The 16,179-nt window shown below is 47.1% G+C and overlaps 1 protein-coding gene across 1 annotated transcript in view; it reads left to right on the top strand.

The window, feature by feature from the left end:
• Positions 1–964: 964 nt before the first annotated feature.
• dnah3 (dynein axonemal heavy chain 3) overlaps positions 965–16,179 on the top strand; it is a gene marked incomplete at both ends in the record, with an annotated part of 40,576 nt that continues 25,361 nt past the window's right edge. Inside the window, 29 exons of the mRNA XM_080542271.1 lie at positions 965–1,063; positions 1,466–1,636; positions 2,027–2,101; positions 2,419–2,605; positions 2,783–2,978; positions 4,558–4,683; positions 6,340–6,535; positions 6,960–7,139; positions 7,283–7,422; positions 7,629–7,734; positions 7,987–8,165; positions 8,448–8,632; positions 9,209–9,332; positions 9,831–9,975; positions 10,373–10,517; positions 11,023–11,234; positions 11,427–11,518; positions 11,641–11,755; positions 12,266–12,382; positions 12,654–12,833; positions 13,041–13,177; positions 13,427–13,628; positions 13,776–13,868; positions 14,260–14,370; positions 14,572–14,686; positions 15,048–15,246; positions 15,468–15,576; positions 15,808–15,921; positions 16,067–16,179. The exon at positions 16,067–16,179 is cut by the window's right edge and continues 64 nt beyond it. Of these exons, the coding sequence (XP_080398397.1) occupies positions 965–1,063; positions 1,466–1,636; positions 2,027–2,101; positions 2,419–2,605; positions 2,783–2,978; positions 4,558–4,683; positions 6,340–6,535; positions 6,960–7,139; positions 7,283–7,422; positions 7,629–7,734; positions 7,987–8,165; positions 8,448–8,632; positions 9,209–9,332; positions 9,831–9,975; positions 10,373–10,517; positions 11,023–11,234; positions 11,427–11,518; positions 11,641–11,755; positions 12,266–12,382; positions 12,654–12,833; positions 13,041–13,177; positions 13,427–13,628; positions 13,776–13,868; positions 14,260–14,370; positions 14,572–14,686; positions 15,048–15,246; positions 15,468–15,576; positions 15,808–15,921; positions 16,067–16,179 (4,163 nt within the window). The remainder of the gene's footprint in view (positions 1,064–1,465; positions 1,637–2,026; positions 2,102–2,418; positions 2,606–2,782; positions 2,979–4,557; positions 4,684–6,339; positions 6,536–6,959; positions 7,140–7,282; positions 7,423–7,628; positions 7,735–7,986; positions 8,166–8,447; positions 8,633–9,208; positions 9,333–9,830; positions 9,976–10,372; positions 10,518–11,022; positions 11,235–11,426; positions 11,519–11,640; positions 11,756–12,265; positions 12,383–12,653; positions 12,834–13,040; positions 13,178–13,426; positions 13,629–13,775; positions 13,869–14,259; positions 14,371–14,571; positions 14,687–15,047; positions 15,247–15,467; positions 15,577–15,807; positions 15,922–16,066) is intronic.

Genomic DNA, 16,179 nt, shown 5'->3' with positions numbered 1-16,179 from the left:
TATTTTATAAACTAGACAACATGTGAAACATGTTTGTCCTGCAGACAGAATCACTCTCGTGCATCACGTTGCTAGGCAACAAGACAGCTGTTACCATGGGAGATGGAGTTCCCCGGATGAGACAACATTGTAGTTCTTTTGCTCCAGCTGTGAGCAGGTGACATCCACACAGGACTACAGTAGCTTTAGGGAAAGTTAGCAACAGCTTGAATGAATCTGCCATTTAAGTGGCTTGACACACCTCACTCACTCCGTGCAAACTGTTTCGCTATCTGTGACATTCTGACAGTTGGTCCAACTTTAAGACAGTACCGGTAAGTAAACTTGGATACTGTACATGGCACGGGAAAAATGATCGCAACAATATCATGAACGAATCTTTTATATTCAATATTTTATCTTTATTCTAGTTCATCTTTATTCAATATAATATTGAAATGGCGCAACCGAAACGAACGAATGGCCCAAAGGAACCGTCAGAGAGGCAGGTGAGTATATGTGACATGGACACGGAATGGTTTACTTTAGGAAGAAAAAAAAACGTTTTTCTCTGCATTCTGTTGCACGGACTTGATGTGCACATCTGTCTTCAGATTGCTATTAGCCTATTATGTTAAAACATATTATGTCAAAACAAACGTTTTAAGGCTTACAACGTGTTTCTACCATCGATCTTGCCTAGAGGCAAGTTACATTTTAAAGTTTAGCTAAGTTTGTTTAGCTAAATTTGAAAGTTTAGCTAAAGTTTAGCTAAGTTCACCTTTGGAAATTTGGTAGCTAAACAAAAGAAGGATGGACCGGCTAAAGGAGGTAAGGTTTTGTGTGATGAAGTTTACATACAAAAAAACTGCTTTCAATTGATTAGCTACAGTTCTTTACAGACAGTGCAGTGTAGACTGGAGAGAGAGAGAGAGAGAGAGAGACTGCAGGCAGATGAACAACAGTGTTTCTATTTGAACTGTAGATGGAGGAGGAGGATTCCAGGCATAATATGAGTCAACCCAGAGGACGACCAGGTCTCCCACCTCTGCCTCAAGGCGAGGAACCTTCAGAGCTTTACCAAGTAAGAGCAGTGACACGCTAGCATCTTTATCAGATTAAGTCAGTAAGGTGTTGAACATTGACAACCCTATTTTAGATGGGTGTAAGAGTGGTGGGTTTCTCATATTCATTTGTCAGGGTCCTTATCTGTATTATTGAGGTTCACTGTTGTTTGCTTTCAACACAAGGGGCTTACAGTTGCAATGTGTGGGGATTGAACCTGGTTCTCTCGCACGCCAGGTCCAAATCCTGCTCCGGTCACACGTAGTCCATACTACTCCAGCCATGATAAACCTACATTTGCATCCCCTTTGCATCCCCGTACCCATAACCGACTTTCATCTCAACATCAACAGCCCCGGTTCATCCCAAGGATCCAAGACTAAAGACTTAACTTTTCCCATTTGTAATATGTCTATTCCAGACTGTTCTCAGGCACAGCCACTACCCGCCCATCCTCCAGAGCTGCACCAGGACCCTGGCAGTCCCCTACAAGGAGCAGCGGCACCACCGCACCCCCAGTGAGTCCATAGGGAACAACTACAGCCCCCAGGCCCAACACCTGAAGATCAAGAGCCTGCAGAGGGGACCTGGGGCCAGACATAGGGACGCCCCCCCTGCACCCTGTATCCTTTCATACTGTCTGTCTCTCTGTATCTCTCTCTCTCTCTTTTTTTTTTTACATTATCTCTCCATTTTATCTTCTATTTTATCTTAACTCTTAGTTTAGCATCAAAACCAGCTGAGAAGAGGCATAAACTCACACCCAGGGGAAGGTAAAACAACAACATATACGATTCATACGTGTTTGGATATTTTATTTTGCCAACTGAAACTGAGACTGATATGGTGTTTTTAAATATAATACTACTCTCCTCTCCCCAAACCTAGCGATTCAGCTGCGTGCTCCTCGCTCTCATCTGGACCTTGGCCCAGTCCCAGAAACCCATTGACCCTCAGCGGTCAACCTATGACCCCCGACCAGCAGCTGGACATCATGCAGAGACAGCAGGAGCAGATGTGGAGCTCAGAGACTGAACCTACAGAAAGAGACCTGGAGGCAAGCATCTATCAGTTCATCTATCAGTTCATCTCTCCATCCATCCTCCATCCACCCATCTAGCCTCCTAGCTATCTTTCTCTATCTCTCTTCTACAGTACATGTCTCTCTACCTCTGTCTCCCTATGTCTGTCTGTCTGTCTCTCTCTCTCTCTCTCTCTCTCTCTCTCTCTCTCTCTCTCTCTCTCTCTCTCTCTCTCTCTCTCTCTCTCTCTCTCTCTCTCTCTCTCTATTTTACTGTCTTTATCATCTGTACAGTTTGTTATTCTGTCAATTATTTTAACCAGCAGTTTAACTCATGTCGTGTTTATGAACAGAGGTACGTGTACTACATCACCAACGGAGTACACAGCTCCATGCTGGCCCCCCAGCCCCCCCAGCAGATGAGAAACATCTGGGGCCTCCTACCCCAGGACATCCGCAGCATCCCCATGACCAAGCTGAGGGAGGCTCTCCAGGAGGAGGTCAGCTACAACTATGACTTCAGCCTCAGGAAGAGCATCGGTGAGAAGAACACACCTGGAGCCTCCTATTCTAGCCTGGCTCAAGATCTGGATACGCTTTAGTCAACCCCAATGACTAACACACACACACGCACGCACACACACACATACATACAGTATATACACACACACACACAGACTATACATTCCTGATTTGCCCTGCCTCTGCCTCCTCCAGTGGATTACATCCTGCTGGACCCAGGGGAGCGGGAGCGCCTCTCCATCTCCAGCATCCCCAGGCCGTTCCCCAGGAGGGTGATCCGCGGGCCCGTGCCCTGGGCCTGTAACTACCGGCAGGCCCACACCTGGCAGACCCAACACCTGTTCACTGTCAACCCCATGATGCTCCGCCTGCAGGACCTCTGGCTCAACAGGTAGTTGGACCAGAAGCAGTACCAGCTGGGATGGGTGTGAGGGTACTGTAGGCTACTGTAGGTAGACCAGCACCAGACTTGATTGATTGATTGATTGAAAACTTTATTAGAAGATTTGCAGGAGTAGGTACATGAAAGTACATATTACATACAATGTCAACTAACAGGATAAAAACCCAAGAAAGCCACTGGCTTATTTCAATTGGGGTCCTTGATTCTCAATTCATCGTTACATGTAAGACAGACAAAAAAAAAAAAACTAGTACTATCTACAAGATAATACAGACAAATAACTAGTACCGTACTATCTACAAGATAAACATACATCCATCATGGGAAGAACAATATAACAAAACATTAGGTATGTACAGCGGGTAGGACAGGTGGGGACATACACCACAGGTGGGGGCGGGGGACAAAACACATAGTATGTACAGTGGGTAGTTCGGTAGACTACACTGGGGGGTGGGTGGTAGGATTCTCGGTGACAATTACACAATACTCATTGTTCATAAATACACTGCCAACATTAGTCAGCAAACAATCAAAAGGAAATTGCTTATATTTTCATTTCATATAAAATACTGTCCCTGTCCCTATCCCTGGTCACTTGTTTTGATAGTAGATTCTTTTCATGCAAACTGTAGCTGGGACGTTGCCATACAAAATAAACTTTCATCCACTCAGCTCTTCTGTTTTCTGAGGCTGGGAGCCGATGTAGGGATTTGTGTTCGTCTGTGCAGCCGACAACAGAGCATTCCCTATGATGACGAGCTCTTAGCTTCGACATAATGATAGCGGTCCAGCAGGAAAAATGGTACAAAGTTATCTTCGTCCTCAAGCCGTGGGCGGAGATACTCAGATGGGGGGGTAGTATAATTGTAATGAGGGGCACCTTGACGTAACAGGGCCAATCTGAATGGAATGCAAGCTTAGTTGGTTGAATCTAAATATGCAGCCCACAAAAAACTGACTGAATTGCTTTATTTCACAATTTCTGTGTTAGAAGGGTCCTACAAGCAGTGAAAAAGTGAGATTTTCATAACATGACTCCTTTAATGTAGTGGTGCTTTGATCCCTGTTGGGCTCTGCTCTCTCTAAGTCAGGAGATTGGGTTTCAGATGCACTTAATGGATTGGCTTGCCTGAGCCTATCCCCTGGATTAACCTGCATTACTTAATTGGTCAACTGATAATTGCATTAACATGCAGTTGCTCTGTAGTTTGAAGTGTCTGTGTTGAGTTATTGCCATACCAAGTTTCAAGTTTATTGTTACGTCACATTACACAAGTGAGAGTAAAATTCTTAGGCTTCGGTTCCTGACATTGCAGTATAAGACAATAAGGCAATAGGTATAATTCAAGATTTAAAAAAGTGACAATAGTACAGGACATTAGTGACATACCTTAGCTTAGATGATTGCCTTGTATTCATGAGTATCAGAATGCAACACCCACACTCATGTCTGTCTCTGTCTGTCTCTGTCTGTCTGTGTCTGTCTGTCTGTCTGTTTGTCTGTCTGTCTGTCTCTCTCTCTCTCTCTCTCTCTCTCTCTCTCTCTCTCTCTCCATCTGCTCAGCTTCTCGTCTCTGAGGTTTGTCAGGTTAGGAGACCTGTTCTCAGCCAACCTGCCCCTCCTGCCTGCTGAGTTCGAGGAGCTGGTCCAGAGACAGTGCCAAATCACCAGGGACAACCTGTTACAGAAGTGAGTACAGTCAGTTAGCCTGCCAGTCAACCAGCCAGCCAGTCAGTTAGTCAAAGAATTAGTTCGTTAATTTATTCCACAGTCAGTCAATCAGTCAGTTGGCCAGCTAGCCAACAAGCCAGCCAGTTAACCACTGACCCTAAACCTCCCCCTAACCATAAGCAATTCTTTACTCTAACTGTAACTTGGTCTTGTAACTCTCAGTTTAGCAAAAATGGCAACATACAGTCTCAAAGACCTTAGCATACACAGTATACGAATACACTGCTAGCCAAACAAAACGCTGAATCATTTACAATGGTTATGCAGGGGTAGTTCATAGAGTTCTGAGTCTGTTTTTGTTAGCATTTTATCCTGGCACATCTCAGACCTGTCTAGTGTTGACCTGGCAGGCTGTCTGAAGGAGCAGGCGGGTACTGTAGTCAGGCAGGACAGGTCTCAGGGTGTGTATGTCTAATCCCAGTGTTGTAGCTGTCGACTCGTGTTTCCTCCTTGTCTTTGTGACCTGTGTCCGTTGTGTCAGAGGCGTGTCACACTCCTGTTGCTCTTTGAGGAGATTAATTGGCCCACTGTCCCCCGTGTCCTTGCCACTTAAGGATTCCATCGCAACCGTCTGTACTGCACAGAGACTCGTTTATGTAGACACGAGAATGTGTGAATGTCATTGTACTGTTCTACACTCCCTTATCGACAATAACCTTTGAACTTGAACACGTACACGTGCAGACACTTCAGTACGGTATGAAATGTCCCTGTTAAATAAGTTGTTTGAACAGACGGATTAATGGAGCCGAGGACCAGCAAACGTTGTCCCTGTTCCATACAGGCCATTTATTATGTTATCATACAGTGTGTCCTGGGATGCTTGGATACCATTGTGTCCCACTCCCTTGACAACCATAGTGGAGCCAGAGGATACGGTGTGCTGGGGGAGCTGGTGGTGGTATTTAAATGCCAAGGCATTTCACTAGTAGTTAGCTTTAGTCCATTGTCTTGTAAAAGGAACCAGTATACTGCACATAAAGGGCCTTTATGGCAGACTGCCCTTGAGATGTATCCCATAGTATCCCAGTTCACTCGTAGGCCATCAGAGTGTCACATTTATTTGATATAGGGCTGGTTTCCTGGACTTTCAATGGAGGTTTACTATTGAAAAAAATGACTTAGCCCAAGACTAGGTTTAATCTGTGTCTGGGTCTGAAGTGTTTAATGGAGATGATTCATTAGTCATCACATCCAGCAAAAGTCCTCCCCCCCTCCCCTCACATCAAAAAAGCTAGGTGACTAAAAACCTCTTAACCTGTGGAGCACTTTATTCTAAATGCCAGAAAAGGGGTTCAGCTGGGCGGGGGGAGGGGGGCGGGGAGCCTTAGCTACTGTAGAGTGCATGCTGGTACGGAGTCATAGCCACTCAGTGCCAGGTTGGGAGTTTAGCCAGGACGGTGGTGTTAACACGTCTACTCTTACGATAAGTGCCATAGATCTTTAATGGCTCTGGAGTCGGGACCTTGGTTTTAACGTCTCATCTGCAGGATAGTAGCATTTACATCTTCACTGTGTGTGTGTGTGTGTGTGAGTGCGTGCGTGCAATCTCCATCCCTCTGATCATCTCTATCCATCCGATTTGACAGTTGCTCTGCTTGCTGTGCGTTCCAGATGGTTGCCATTGTGCGCGTCCCTGTTCATCACCTTCAAGAAGCTGTGGCTGCCCCTGGTGCCCCAGAGTGACCACGTGGTGCCCGTCAGAGCCCATGACTTCTTCTCCTGCGCGGCGGTTCTCATGTCTCAGCAGCTCCGCAGCCTGGTCATCGCCTCCCTGCAGGACCTGCTGACCTTCTTCACCGTGCACCAGGTAGGATACCAGGTTACAAGACCCCTAACCTTATCTTAGCTAACTCCATCAGACCAGGCTGGTCACTTGCAACAACTGAAGGTGGTTCAACCAAATATGCTGAATTCCACCCCTCTATACCCTACCACCAAACACTGTGCTGTACTCTACTGTACGTCTTTACTGGGACAGATTTGTATTGCAGATTTGTCCCCAGAGTATTTATGTACATTATGAAATCATTACTACTGTTCAGGTATATCTAGTTATATTATCACTAAAGGTGAGTGATTATCATTCGATGACAGTCAAAAAATATACAAATGCACAGACTGAATGCAGGTCATGAGTGAAATACAACCCTACTTCTAGACCACTTGTAGACTGTAAACTGTACTTGTGATGGAACGCCATTTTGTATCTTGTGTGTGTGTTTTGTCTCTAGGAGGGTAACGACTTCGGGGAGGAGTTTGAGGAGATGCGGTACGTGCACAAGCAGGTGCTGCTGGTCAAGCTGAGGGTGGAGGAGCCGCGCATCGTCTTCCAACCCAGCCTCAAGGAATGCTGGGAGCTCATCCACAGGAGCTTCCTGGAGATCATCAAGTGCGCCCAGAACCTCCCACGGGTACGAGAACACACACACACGCACACACACTTACACACACACTCACACAAGTGCACAACATACACACACACACATGCAGACACACACAACCACAAAGGGGTTTCTCTCTGTTTTAAAGGTGTCCTGTGTTCCTCTGTGTACAGGTGGAGTGTATCCTGTTCCCAGATATCCAGGGGCTATCCAGCCTCTACCTGCGCTCGGTCAGACCTGACGAGCAGCTCATCACAGACCTGATCAACAGAGCCGAGAGCATCTTCCACAAGAACACTGTCGGACCCCAAAAGTACTGGAGCTTATCTAAACTCGACACCAAATATGTTTCCTTATATCTCTTCTATTTTAATGTTACATACTCAACTTTCTAAACTTGACTTGAACATTTCTGTATATCTCTCCCTCTCTCTCTCTACTTAAATGTTACCATACTCAACATTGTTACCGAACATCTTCTGAAAATAAGTCACTGCTATGTTGTGATTTTGTCCTCAGGTATCTGAACGTCTATAAGAAGTACAGCCATCTCCTGGACAACACAGCCAAGCAGGATATCATTGCCTTCCTCAAAGAGAAACACTCCCTGCAAGGCTTCATTAAGGTATACTGTACACCTCTCCTACAAAACTATCAGTCAGACTATGTGACAGCAGCTGGTAAAACTGGGAACAAGTTGGCAGCCGTTTTTTAAATTTTTGAATTTTTCAGAATAAAAGTCTGAACATTAAATCGGCTGCCGACTTGTTCCCGGTTTCACCAGCTGCTGTCACATATATCAGGCCCTGGAATCACCTTGATCATATGGAAAAATGTGAATAACTTTCATTCATCCGTTGGTCTTTCCTCCCCTCAGAAAATCAAAGGCGTCCAGCGGTTGTGGGAGGAGATGGCCTCTCTGCACATCACCGTGCCCCTGTCCATGTTCTGTCTGGACGCCCACTCCCTCAACGATGACCTGTGTGACCGAGCAGAGGGGCTGAAAGACAAGCTCATCGTGTTCGAGGTGGACGAGAACAGAGAACTCAACAAGAGGTGAGGGGAAAACTACATTACCCACAATTCCAAACAACAAAGACGATTGTGAGTCATGGTACATCTTTTACACTCTTGTTATGTTACCGCTAAATGTGTGCACTGTTTAAGTCATTGTAATGCCTGTACTAAATGTGAGGACTGTTGTATTGTGTTATTTGTAATATGAATACAATATGGATCCACATTGACCTTGAGTGTGTTATGTTTTTACCTTATTATTTATACTCTTTGCCATATCTGCTACAGTATAATCTGAACTCTGCTGCCCTCCTTATCTAGTATCTGTCAGCGTTATGGCGACATAGCTGAGACCATCACCAGTGTCCCTGGCAACACGGAGGAGCTGGTGGCTCTGAACCAGTACCTGAAGCACGCCAGTGAGGTCACGGTGCACAAGCTGAGGGTGGAGATCGAGGAGGCAGCCAACCGCCTCTTCTTCCTCCTCGACTACGCCACCCTACCTCGTATGTACAGACTGTTACTATAGACACCCTGCCTCGTATGTACAGACTGTTACTATAGACACCCTACCTCGTATGTATAGATTGTTACTATAGATACCCTGCCTTGTATGTATAGATTGTTACTATAGATACCCTGCCTTGTATGTATAGATTGTTACTATAGATACCCTGCCTTGTATGTATAGATTGTTACTATAGATACCCTGCCTTGTATGTATAGATTGTTACTATAGATACCCTGCCTTGTATGTATAGATTGTTACTATAGATACCCTGCCTTGTATGTATAGATTGTTACTATAGACAGTACTATAGAGATTGAGATTAATAGAGTAGATCTGCTGTTCGGTCATATAGAGCAGCACCCTGAATGCCATCTCTGTAAATGTCACCATGATACTGTTCTGAACAGGAAATCAGTATGTATCAGTCATTTTAATCAGCATGATATTAATTGTTCCGGCTGGTAGAGGTAGAGCACAGGCCTGTTGTAATATACGGAACGGAATGAGGAAACGGTATCAAATGTCTTACCCTGACATACTGTATCTCTGCCCCCCCCCCCGCCTTCCCCAGCTGACGACGTGAAGCTGAACAGCAGAGTGTTCCACTGGCCCGAGCAGATCCTGGCCGTGTTTGAGAGAAGCAAGGGCCATCTGACGACCAGGAAAGAGCACGCAGAGGAGGCCCTGCTCAGAAGGTAGGCAGTCATCTCCCTCGTTCCCCCTGGGCTTGTTAGCTCTGCTGACCACGGCCCACACATTCCCCCTATAGGCAGCAGATTGAATCCTCATGCTGCCTATACACATCCCCTGTTTCCTCCTTAAATGAACCCCCCAAAAATGTGAGAGTGGGGCGCTTGGTGGCGTAGCACACTAAGGCGTCACCCATGTAATCGCAGGGTCCCCGGTTCGATTCCGGCCGTCGAAATATCCTGCATGTCATCCCACCGCTCTCTCACCCATCTTTCCGTCAATCTCTACTGTCTCTATCCCAATAAAGCAGAAATGCCCTAAAAACGTTATTTTATTTTTTAAAGTGAGACTGACTCCCATAGAACAATTGATATAGAAAAACACAAACTGGGGACTCTATGGGGACTCCACCCTCCATTTAAAAAAAAGTGAAAGAAGATTTCCTATCCCAGTTCTGTATTGATGGTTGTCTGAGCCTCCTGTCGTCTCCCCTCCCCTCCCAGGATAGCAGAGTTTGACCAGATGCTGCAGTGCGTAGGGAAGGAGGTGGAGGCCTTCAAGAAGAAGGAGGTGATGAGCTTGGAGGAGAACGTGGAGAAGCTCAACGAGCTCACAGCCTGTCTGGACGCCGCCGTCACTGAGCTGGAGGTGAGAGACGAGAGGAACCGTCAAACCTTGCAATACATGACTTTATCATCATTAGCAATTGCTCTCTTTGGAGCTGAGTGTAGCCTATACGCGACTACAGTATGAAGCTGAACGCTACCATAAGAAAATGTTGTCAAGTCACATGATACCGGGAGGGCTTAGATATCCCATAGAATATAATATTAAATAGAATAAAAGAGAGCATAATAGAAGTGAAAAGTAATTTGTCCTGTTAAAACACAATACTATCAGAGTGGCCAGCACCTCACATAGTACACTGTCTGTTTCTCCTCTCCATCTCTCCATCTCTCCATCTCTCCATCTCTCCATCTCTCCATCTCTCCATCTCTCCATCTCTCCATCTCTCCATCTCTCCATCTCTCCTGCGACCCGCCAGAACATAAACAAGGAGGAGACCCTGCTGGAGAAGGGGCAGAGTGAGTTCCCCATGCTCCAGACTCTGATGGCCGACAAGCAGCCGTTCGACCAGCTGTGGACCACCGCCCTCAACTTCCAGAACATGTCTGAGCTCTGGATGAACGGTACTGGACCGCACCACACAACACTGACCTCGCTGACAGAACGATAGACACCGTGAATCATATGTGACGGCAGCTGGTGAAAGGGGGACCAAGTCGCCAATCGACCAAACTTTTATTCAGAAAAATGTAACTCACCGAATCCATCACATTGCAATATTTTGGCTTGACTAGCGAGTGTGTCATTGATTTTCATCAGCCGTTTCAGTAAAACAATGTGTGTTGAATCAATGCTCTTTTAAAGGTGATTTGAAATAAATTAAGTCACCACCCACAAATGAGCTTACATTTTTTCCGGTCCAATTTATTTACATTTTTCAGAATAAAAGTCTGAACATTTGATCGGTTGCCGGTTCACCAGCTGCTGTCACATATTTTGTTGTTTTGTGAAGATTGATGGATCAACAACAATGCTCATATCTACAACAACATTTCCCGACAATCCATGTTGGCTTGTCCTTCTGTCTGGTTTGTGATGTTGTGTCGTGTGTTGTGCGTTGCCCCCCAGGTCCGTTCCTCCAACTGAACGCAGAGAAGATCTCAGACGAGCTGACCAACATGTGGAGGACCATGTACAAGCTGACCAAGTCCTGCTCCCACCTCCCCGGGCCCCGCCGGGTCGCAGACAGCTTCAAGATCAAGATAGACAAGTTCAAACGGCACCTGCCCATCCTCACCACCATCTGCAACCCCGGCATCAAGGACCGCCACTGGGACACAGTACGTACTGGCACACACACACACATGCACACACACACACACACACGCACACACACACACACACACATACACACACACACACACACACACATACACACACACACACACACACACACACACACACACACACACATCAATATTAGATGAGTGTACAGTACTGTACAGTGACTCTCTTTTCTGGTCTGTCCTCAGATCAGCACCATTGTGGGCTTTGACATCAAGCCCGACGCGGACACGTCTCTGTTGAACATGGTGGACCTGGGCCTGTCCAAGTTCTCTGACAAGTAACACTCACTACTACTCACACTCTGTGTCAGATATGTCTGTTAGATCAAAGTGACGTGGAGGATCATCTGTGCATCAACTCTGTTGGGTGTCATGATTCTGACTGTGTTTTTAACCTCAGGCTGGAGGAGATCGGCGCGTTGGCCAGTAAGGAGTACTCTCTGGAGAAGGCCATGGAGAAGATGAAGGGGGAATGGGCCGACCTCCGCTTTGTTTTCACCCCGTACAGAGACACGGTAGGACACAAACACACACACTCTCAGACCACAGACACGCTCACAGGCTCACAGGCTCACACACACACACACACACACACACACACACACACACATACCAGCTCATTCCACAATGTCTTATCTGGACTTTTGAATTATTAAAAGGAAAGTAAGGCACCGAGAGATGCTATTACATGGTAGACAGAATCATATTTCATAATATGCCACTGGGGCTCAATGTCAGTTTCATGATGGAATGATTGCTAACGAGTGTGTGTGTGTGTGTGTGTGTGTGTGTGTGTGTGTGTGTGTGTGTGTGTGGTTAATAGGATAGTAGTAGTAGTGGAGGTAAAAATCGGAGGACGGGCCCATTGTAATGCATGGCATGGAACAGGGAATCTCAAACACTCATTCCATTCCATGCATCACATACGAGCCCGTCCCCCAATTTCTACCTCCACCAGCCTCCCCTGGTGGATAGGGTACAGTAGGAGCATCATAACCCCATCCTACGTATGCATGTGATTCTAGGGTACCAGTATCATATCAGCAGTGGATGACATCCAGGTGCTGCTGGACGACCATGTTATAAAGACCCAGACCATGAGAGGCTCTCCCTTCATCAAGCCCATCGAGACAGACTGTAAGGTATGACACAACACAGCCACTCTGGTGCGTTGGACGAGGCGGCACGGGAGTTTTTTTGCCATTTCAAATAGCTACGATCCCCCCGCTGCTGCCTTTAACTCCAGTCATCCCTTCGAATCGACTTCCATTCTCTCTTCCTATCTCACTCTCACCCTCTTTCTCCCTCTCTATCGGTCTAATCTTTAAAAAAAAAATACTTGAATCTCTCCGTTTCCTCTCTTTCTCTCTTTTCCTACCTCCACCCCCCCCGCGCCCCGTCCCTCCCCCCCAGCAATGGGAGGAGAAGCTCCTGACGATGCAGGACATCCTAGACTCCATGTTGATGTGCCAGGCGACCTGGCTCTACCTGGAGCCCATCTTCAGCTCGGAGGACATCATCGCCCAGATGCCCGAGGAGGGGCGCAAGTTCGCCGTCGTAGACTCCTACTGGAAGGACATCATAGCCGAGGCGGTGAGGGACCCACACACCACACCACACACACACACACACACACACACACACACACACACACACACAGGGTGTCTACATAGTTGATATGATCTTATGCATGCACACTGTAGGTGACAGAGAGAGAGAGAGTGTGTGAGTGTGTTATTGATTCGCGCTCCTGTGTGTGTGTGTGTGTGTGTGTGTGTGTGTGTGTGTGTGTGTGTCCAGGTGAAGGACACGCGTGTGCTAGTGGCCACGGCCCAGAACAACATGCTAGGACGTCTGCAGGAGGCCAACGTGTTCCTGGAGGACATCCAGAGAGGCCTGAACACCTACCTGGAGATGAAGAGGCTCTACTTCCCCAGGTCTCTCTCAACAGCATCCGCTTCCCAAATCATTCCACGGGAATTCCCAAACATCCCCAAACATCTACCTATTTTTGTTCCATCCCAGTACAAGTCACATCCGATTCAACTCAGCGTTGGCTTGACGCCTCGCTGTAGGACTGTAGGAATCAGTTGTGCTGGAAAGGAACAAAGATGTGAAATGGAATGGTTCCGAGGTGATCACAATGGCCGCCCTACTTTACCGCCCTTGCTTTTGGCGATCCGCAGGTTCTTCTTCCTGTCCAACGAAGAGCTGCTGGAGATCCTGTCGGAGACCAAGGACCCGAGGCGTGTGCAGCCCCACCTGAAGAAGTGTTTCGAGGGCATCGCCAAGCTGGAGTTCACGGAGGACATGCAGATCACAGGCATGATGAGCTCAGAGAAGGAGACCGTTCCCTTCAGTGAATCGCTCTACCCTGCTAAGGCTAAGGTACTGGAGTAGGACTCACACACACACACACACACACACACACACACACTTCTTCTACCTTCTTCTACCGGCCTCCCCTGACAGTCAATATTGTCAGTTAGTGTGTGTTATTGGAAGTCCTACATCCTGTACTGTGTGTGTGTTCAGGGTATGGTGGAGAAGTGGCTGCTGCAGGTGGAGCACATGATGATGCGTAGCGTCAGAGACGTCGTTCAACTGGGAGTGGGCCAGTACATGGAGGTAAACACCTGTCTACCTGCTCCTCCTTTAAAGCAGAATGCTACTGGACCTGCTCCTTAAAGCAGAATTTTGCTCAAAAATCGATATATTTTTGGCATAGTTCTCATCACTGACGATTTCAAAGCGTGCATATACTACGTTTTCTAATAGCGCCACATGCATATCCTTGTAAACAAACCAAAAGTGAAAAAGGCACGTAAACACCAGTGTCCGACCCGACACCAGATTTTAGAAAACGCTTTGTTTGGACTGAAACAACACTCTTCACTGAATGTTCTTCATCATGTGATCTCATTCCTTGATGGGTACCGATTTATCATGGCCATTTAGCACTGTGTTCAAGGTCAAGTCTACGTACTGGACCTTTAACATGTGACTGGTGATGTCGTAGGTCCCCAGGAAGAAGTGGGTGTTGCAGTGGCCGGGTCAGGTGGTCATCTGTGCCTCGTCCATATTCTGGACCAGCGAGGTGTCTGAGGCCATCCTGAACAACACCTTACCTGTGAGTACACACACACACACACACACACACACGCGTGTGCACACTACACATGCACGCGCACACACACATTGCTGTGAAAAAGAATATGTTCTTATCAACTTGCTAAAATTGGGAGTTGAATGAACAAATATCATGATTAACGACCACGTGGATGCATTGTTACCAACCGTTGCAACAGATTGTGTTTGTCCTTGTGTGAAGGCGTATGTAGACAAGAGCAACAGCCAGATATCAGACATCGTGGAGCTGGTGAGAGGGAAGCTGTCAGGAGGGGCCAGGTTGACCCTAGGAGCTCTCACTGTCATCGATGTCCACGGTATGTTCATCCTAACAACCACAACCTTTTACCCCGGTCATAGTGACTGTAGTGTCACGTCAGTGGACACAATTGGGGTCATTACTAGGGATTTCAAGCGTTTATTTTGAATGTGGACTGTGGACTTTGTATGTAGATTGTTCAAATTCACAAATTGAATTTCAGTTCACTTCTTGAATTAAAAGAATGCCATTTCTTATGTTCAAAAAAACATTAACTGCCTTGGTTTAGCCCAGAGTTAGTTTCACCCACACACTCTCTCTCTCTCTCTCTCTCTCTCTCTCTCTCTCTCTCTCTCTCTCTCTCTCTCTCTCTCTCTCTCTCTCTGTCTCTCCCTCCCTCCCTCCCTCCCTCCCCCCAGCTCGTGACGTGGTCGCTAAGCTAGCGGAGGACCGCATCTCGTCCCTCAACGACTTCTCCTGGATCTCTCAGCTGCGTTACTTCTGGGAGGACGGCGACGTGCTCCTGCGTATGATCACCACCACCGTCAAGTACGGCTGCGAGTACCTGGGGAACTCTGGCCGCCTGGTCATCACCCCCCTCACTGACCGCTGCTACAGGTGAGCGCCCCCTGGAGGTAGCCCTGGGCACCGCAGATACGTAGATACACCATGAGTAGAGCTGATGACGGTTCTCCATGTTACAAAGGCACGTCCGTGTTCTCCATAACTGTATTCCATGAGAAAAACACAGTGTTGCAATGAATATACAGTAGTATGTCTATGACAGGAAGACAGATCGTCGACATAGGAAGTGACCCCTGCTTGTGTTCCCTCCGCAGGACACTGATGGGAGCTCTGAAGCTGACCCTGGGAGGAGCTCCTGAGGGACCGGCAGGCACCGGGAAGACTGAGACCACCAAGGACCTGGCTAAAGCTCTGGCCAAGCAGGTACATAGGAACACATTGTAGTCTATGGGCCTGAGGCTGAGATAAGATTGGCCTGTTTTTGTCATATATCATGACTGCATTCAATTAATATACAGTACTGAACTTGATTGATTTATTCATTCACCCCATATGGACTTATAAGACACTGGTATCAAAACTAGAACTGGAATTGAGAAATAGTAGGATTTAGTAAGTCTTGATATCTTAGTGCTTGTTGTTTGTCTATCCCAGTGTGTGGTGTTTAACTGCTCTGACGGGCTGGACTACAAGGCCATGAGTAAGTTCTTCAAAGGTCTGGCCCAGTCGGGGGCGTGGGCCTGCTTCGACGAGTTCAACAGAATTGAGGTGAGACTAACTGCTGTACACTACCAACATAGGGGAGGCTGGTGAAGGGAGACGTCGGAAAATAGGCTCATTGTAATGCATGGAATTTTTCGACATTTGTCCAACACTTGTGTGTGTGTGTGCGTGTGTGTGTGTGTGTGTCCAGGTGGAGGTGCTGTCTGTGGTAGCCCAGCAGGTCCTGAGCATCCAGCAGGCTATAGCCAGGAACCTGAAGACCTTCATGTTCGAGGGAACGGAGCTGTCACTCAACCCCACCTG

The sequence above is a fragment of the Nansenia antarctica genome (assembly GCF_963989245.1).
Source record: "Nansenia antarctica genome assembly, chromosome: 11".
In the NCBI taxonomy this organism is placed as follows: Eukaryota; Metazoa; Chordata; class Actinopteri; order Argentiniformes; family Microstomatidae; genus Nansenia; species Nansenia antarctica.
The sequence above is the reverse complement of the archived record's forward strand: the minus strand, read 5'-3'. Positions and strand labels throughout refer to the sequence as shown.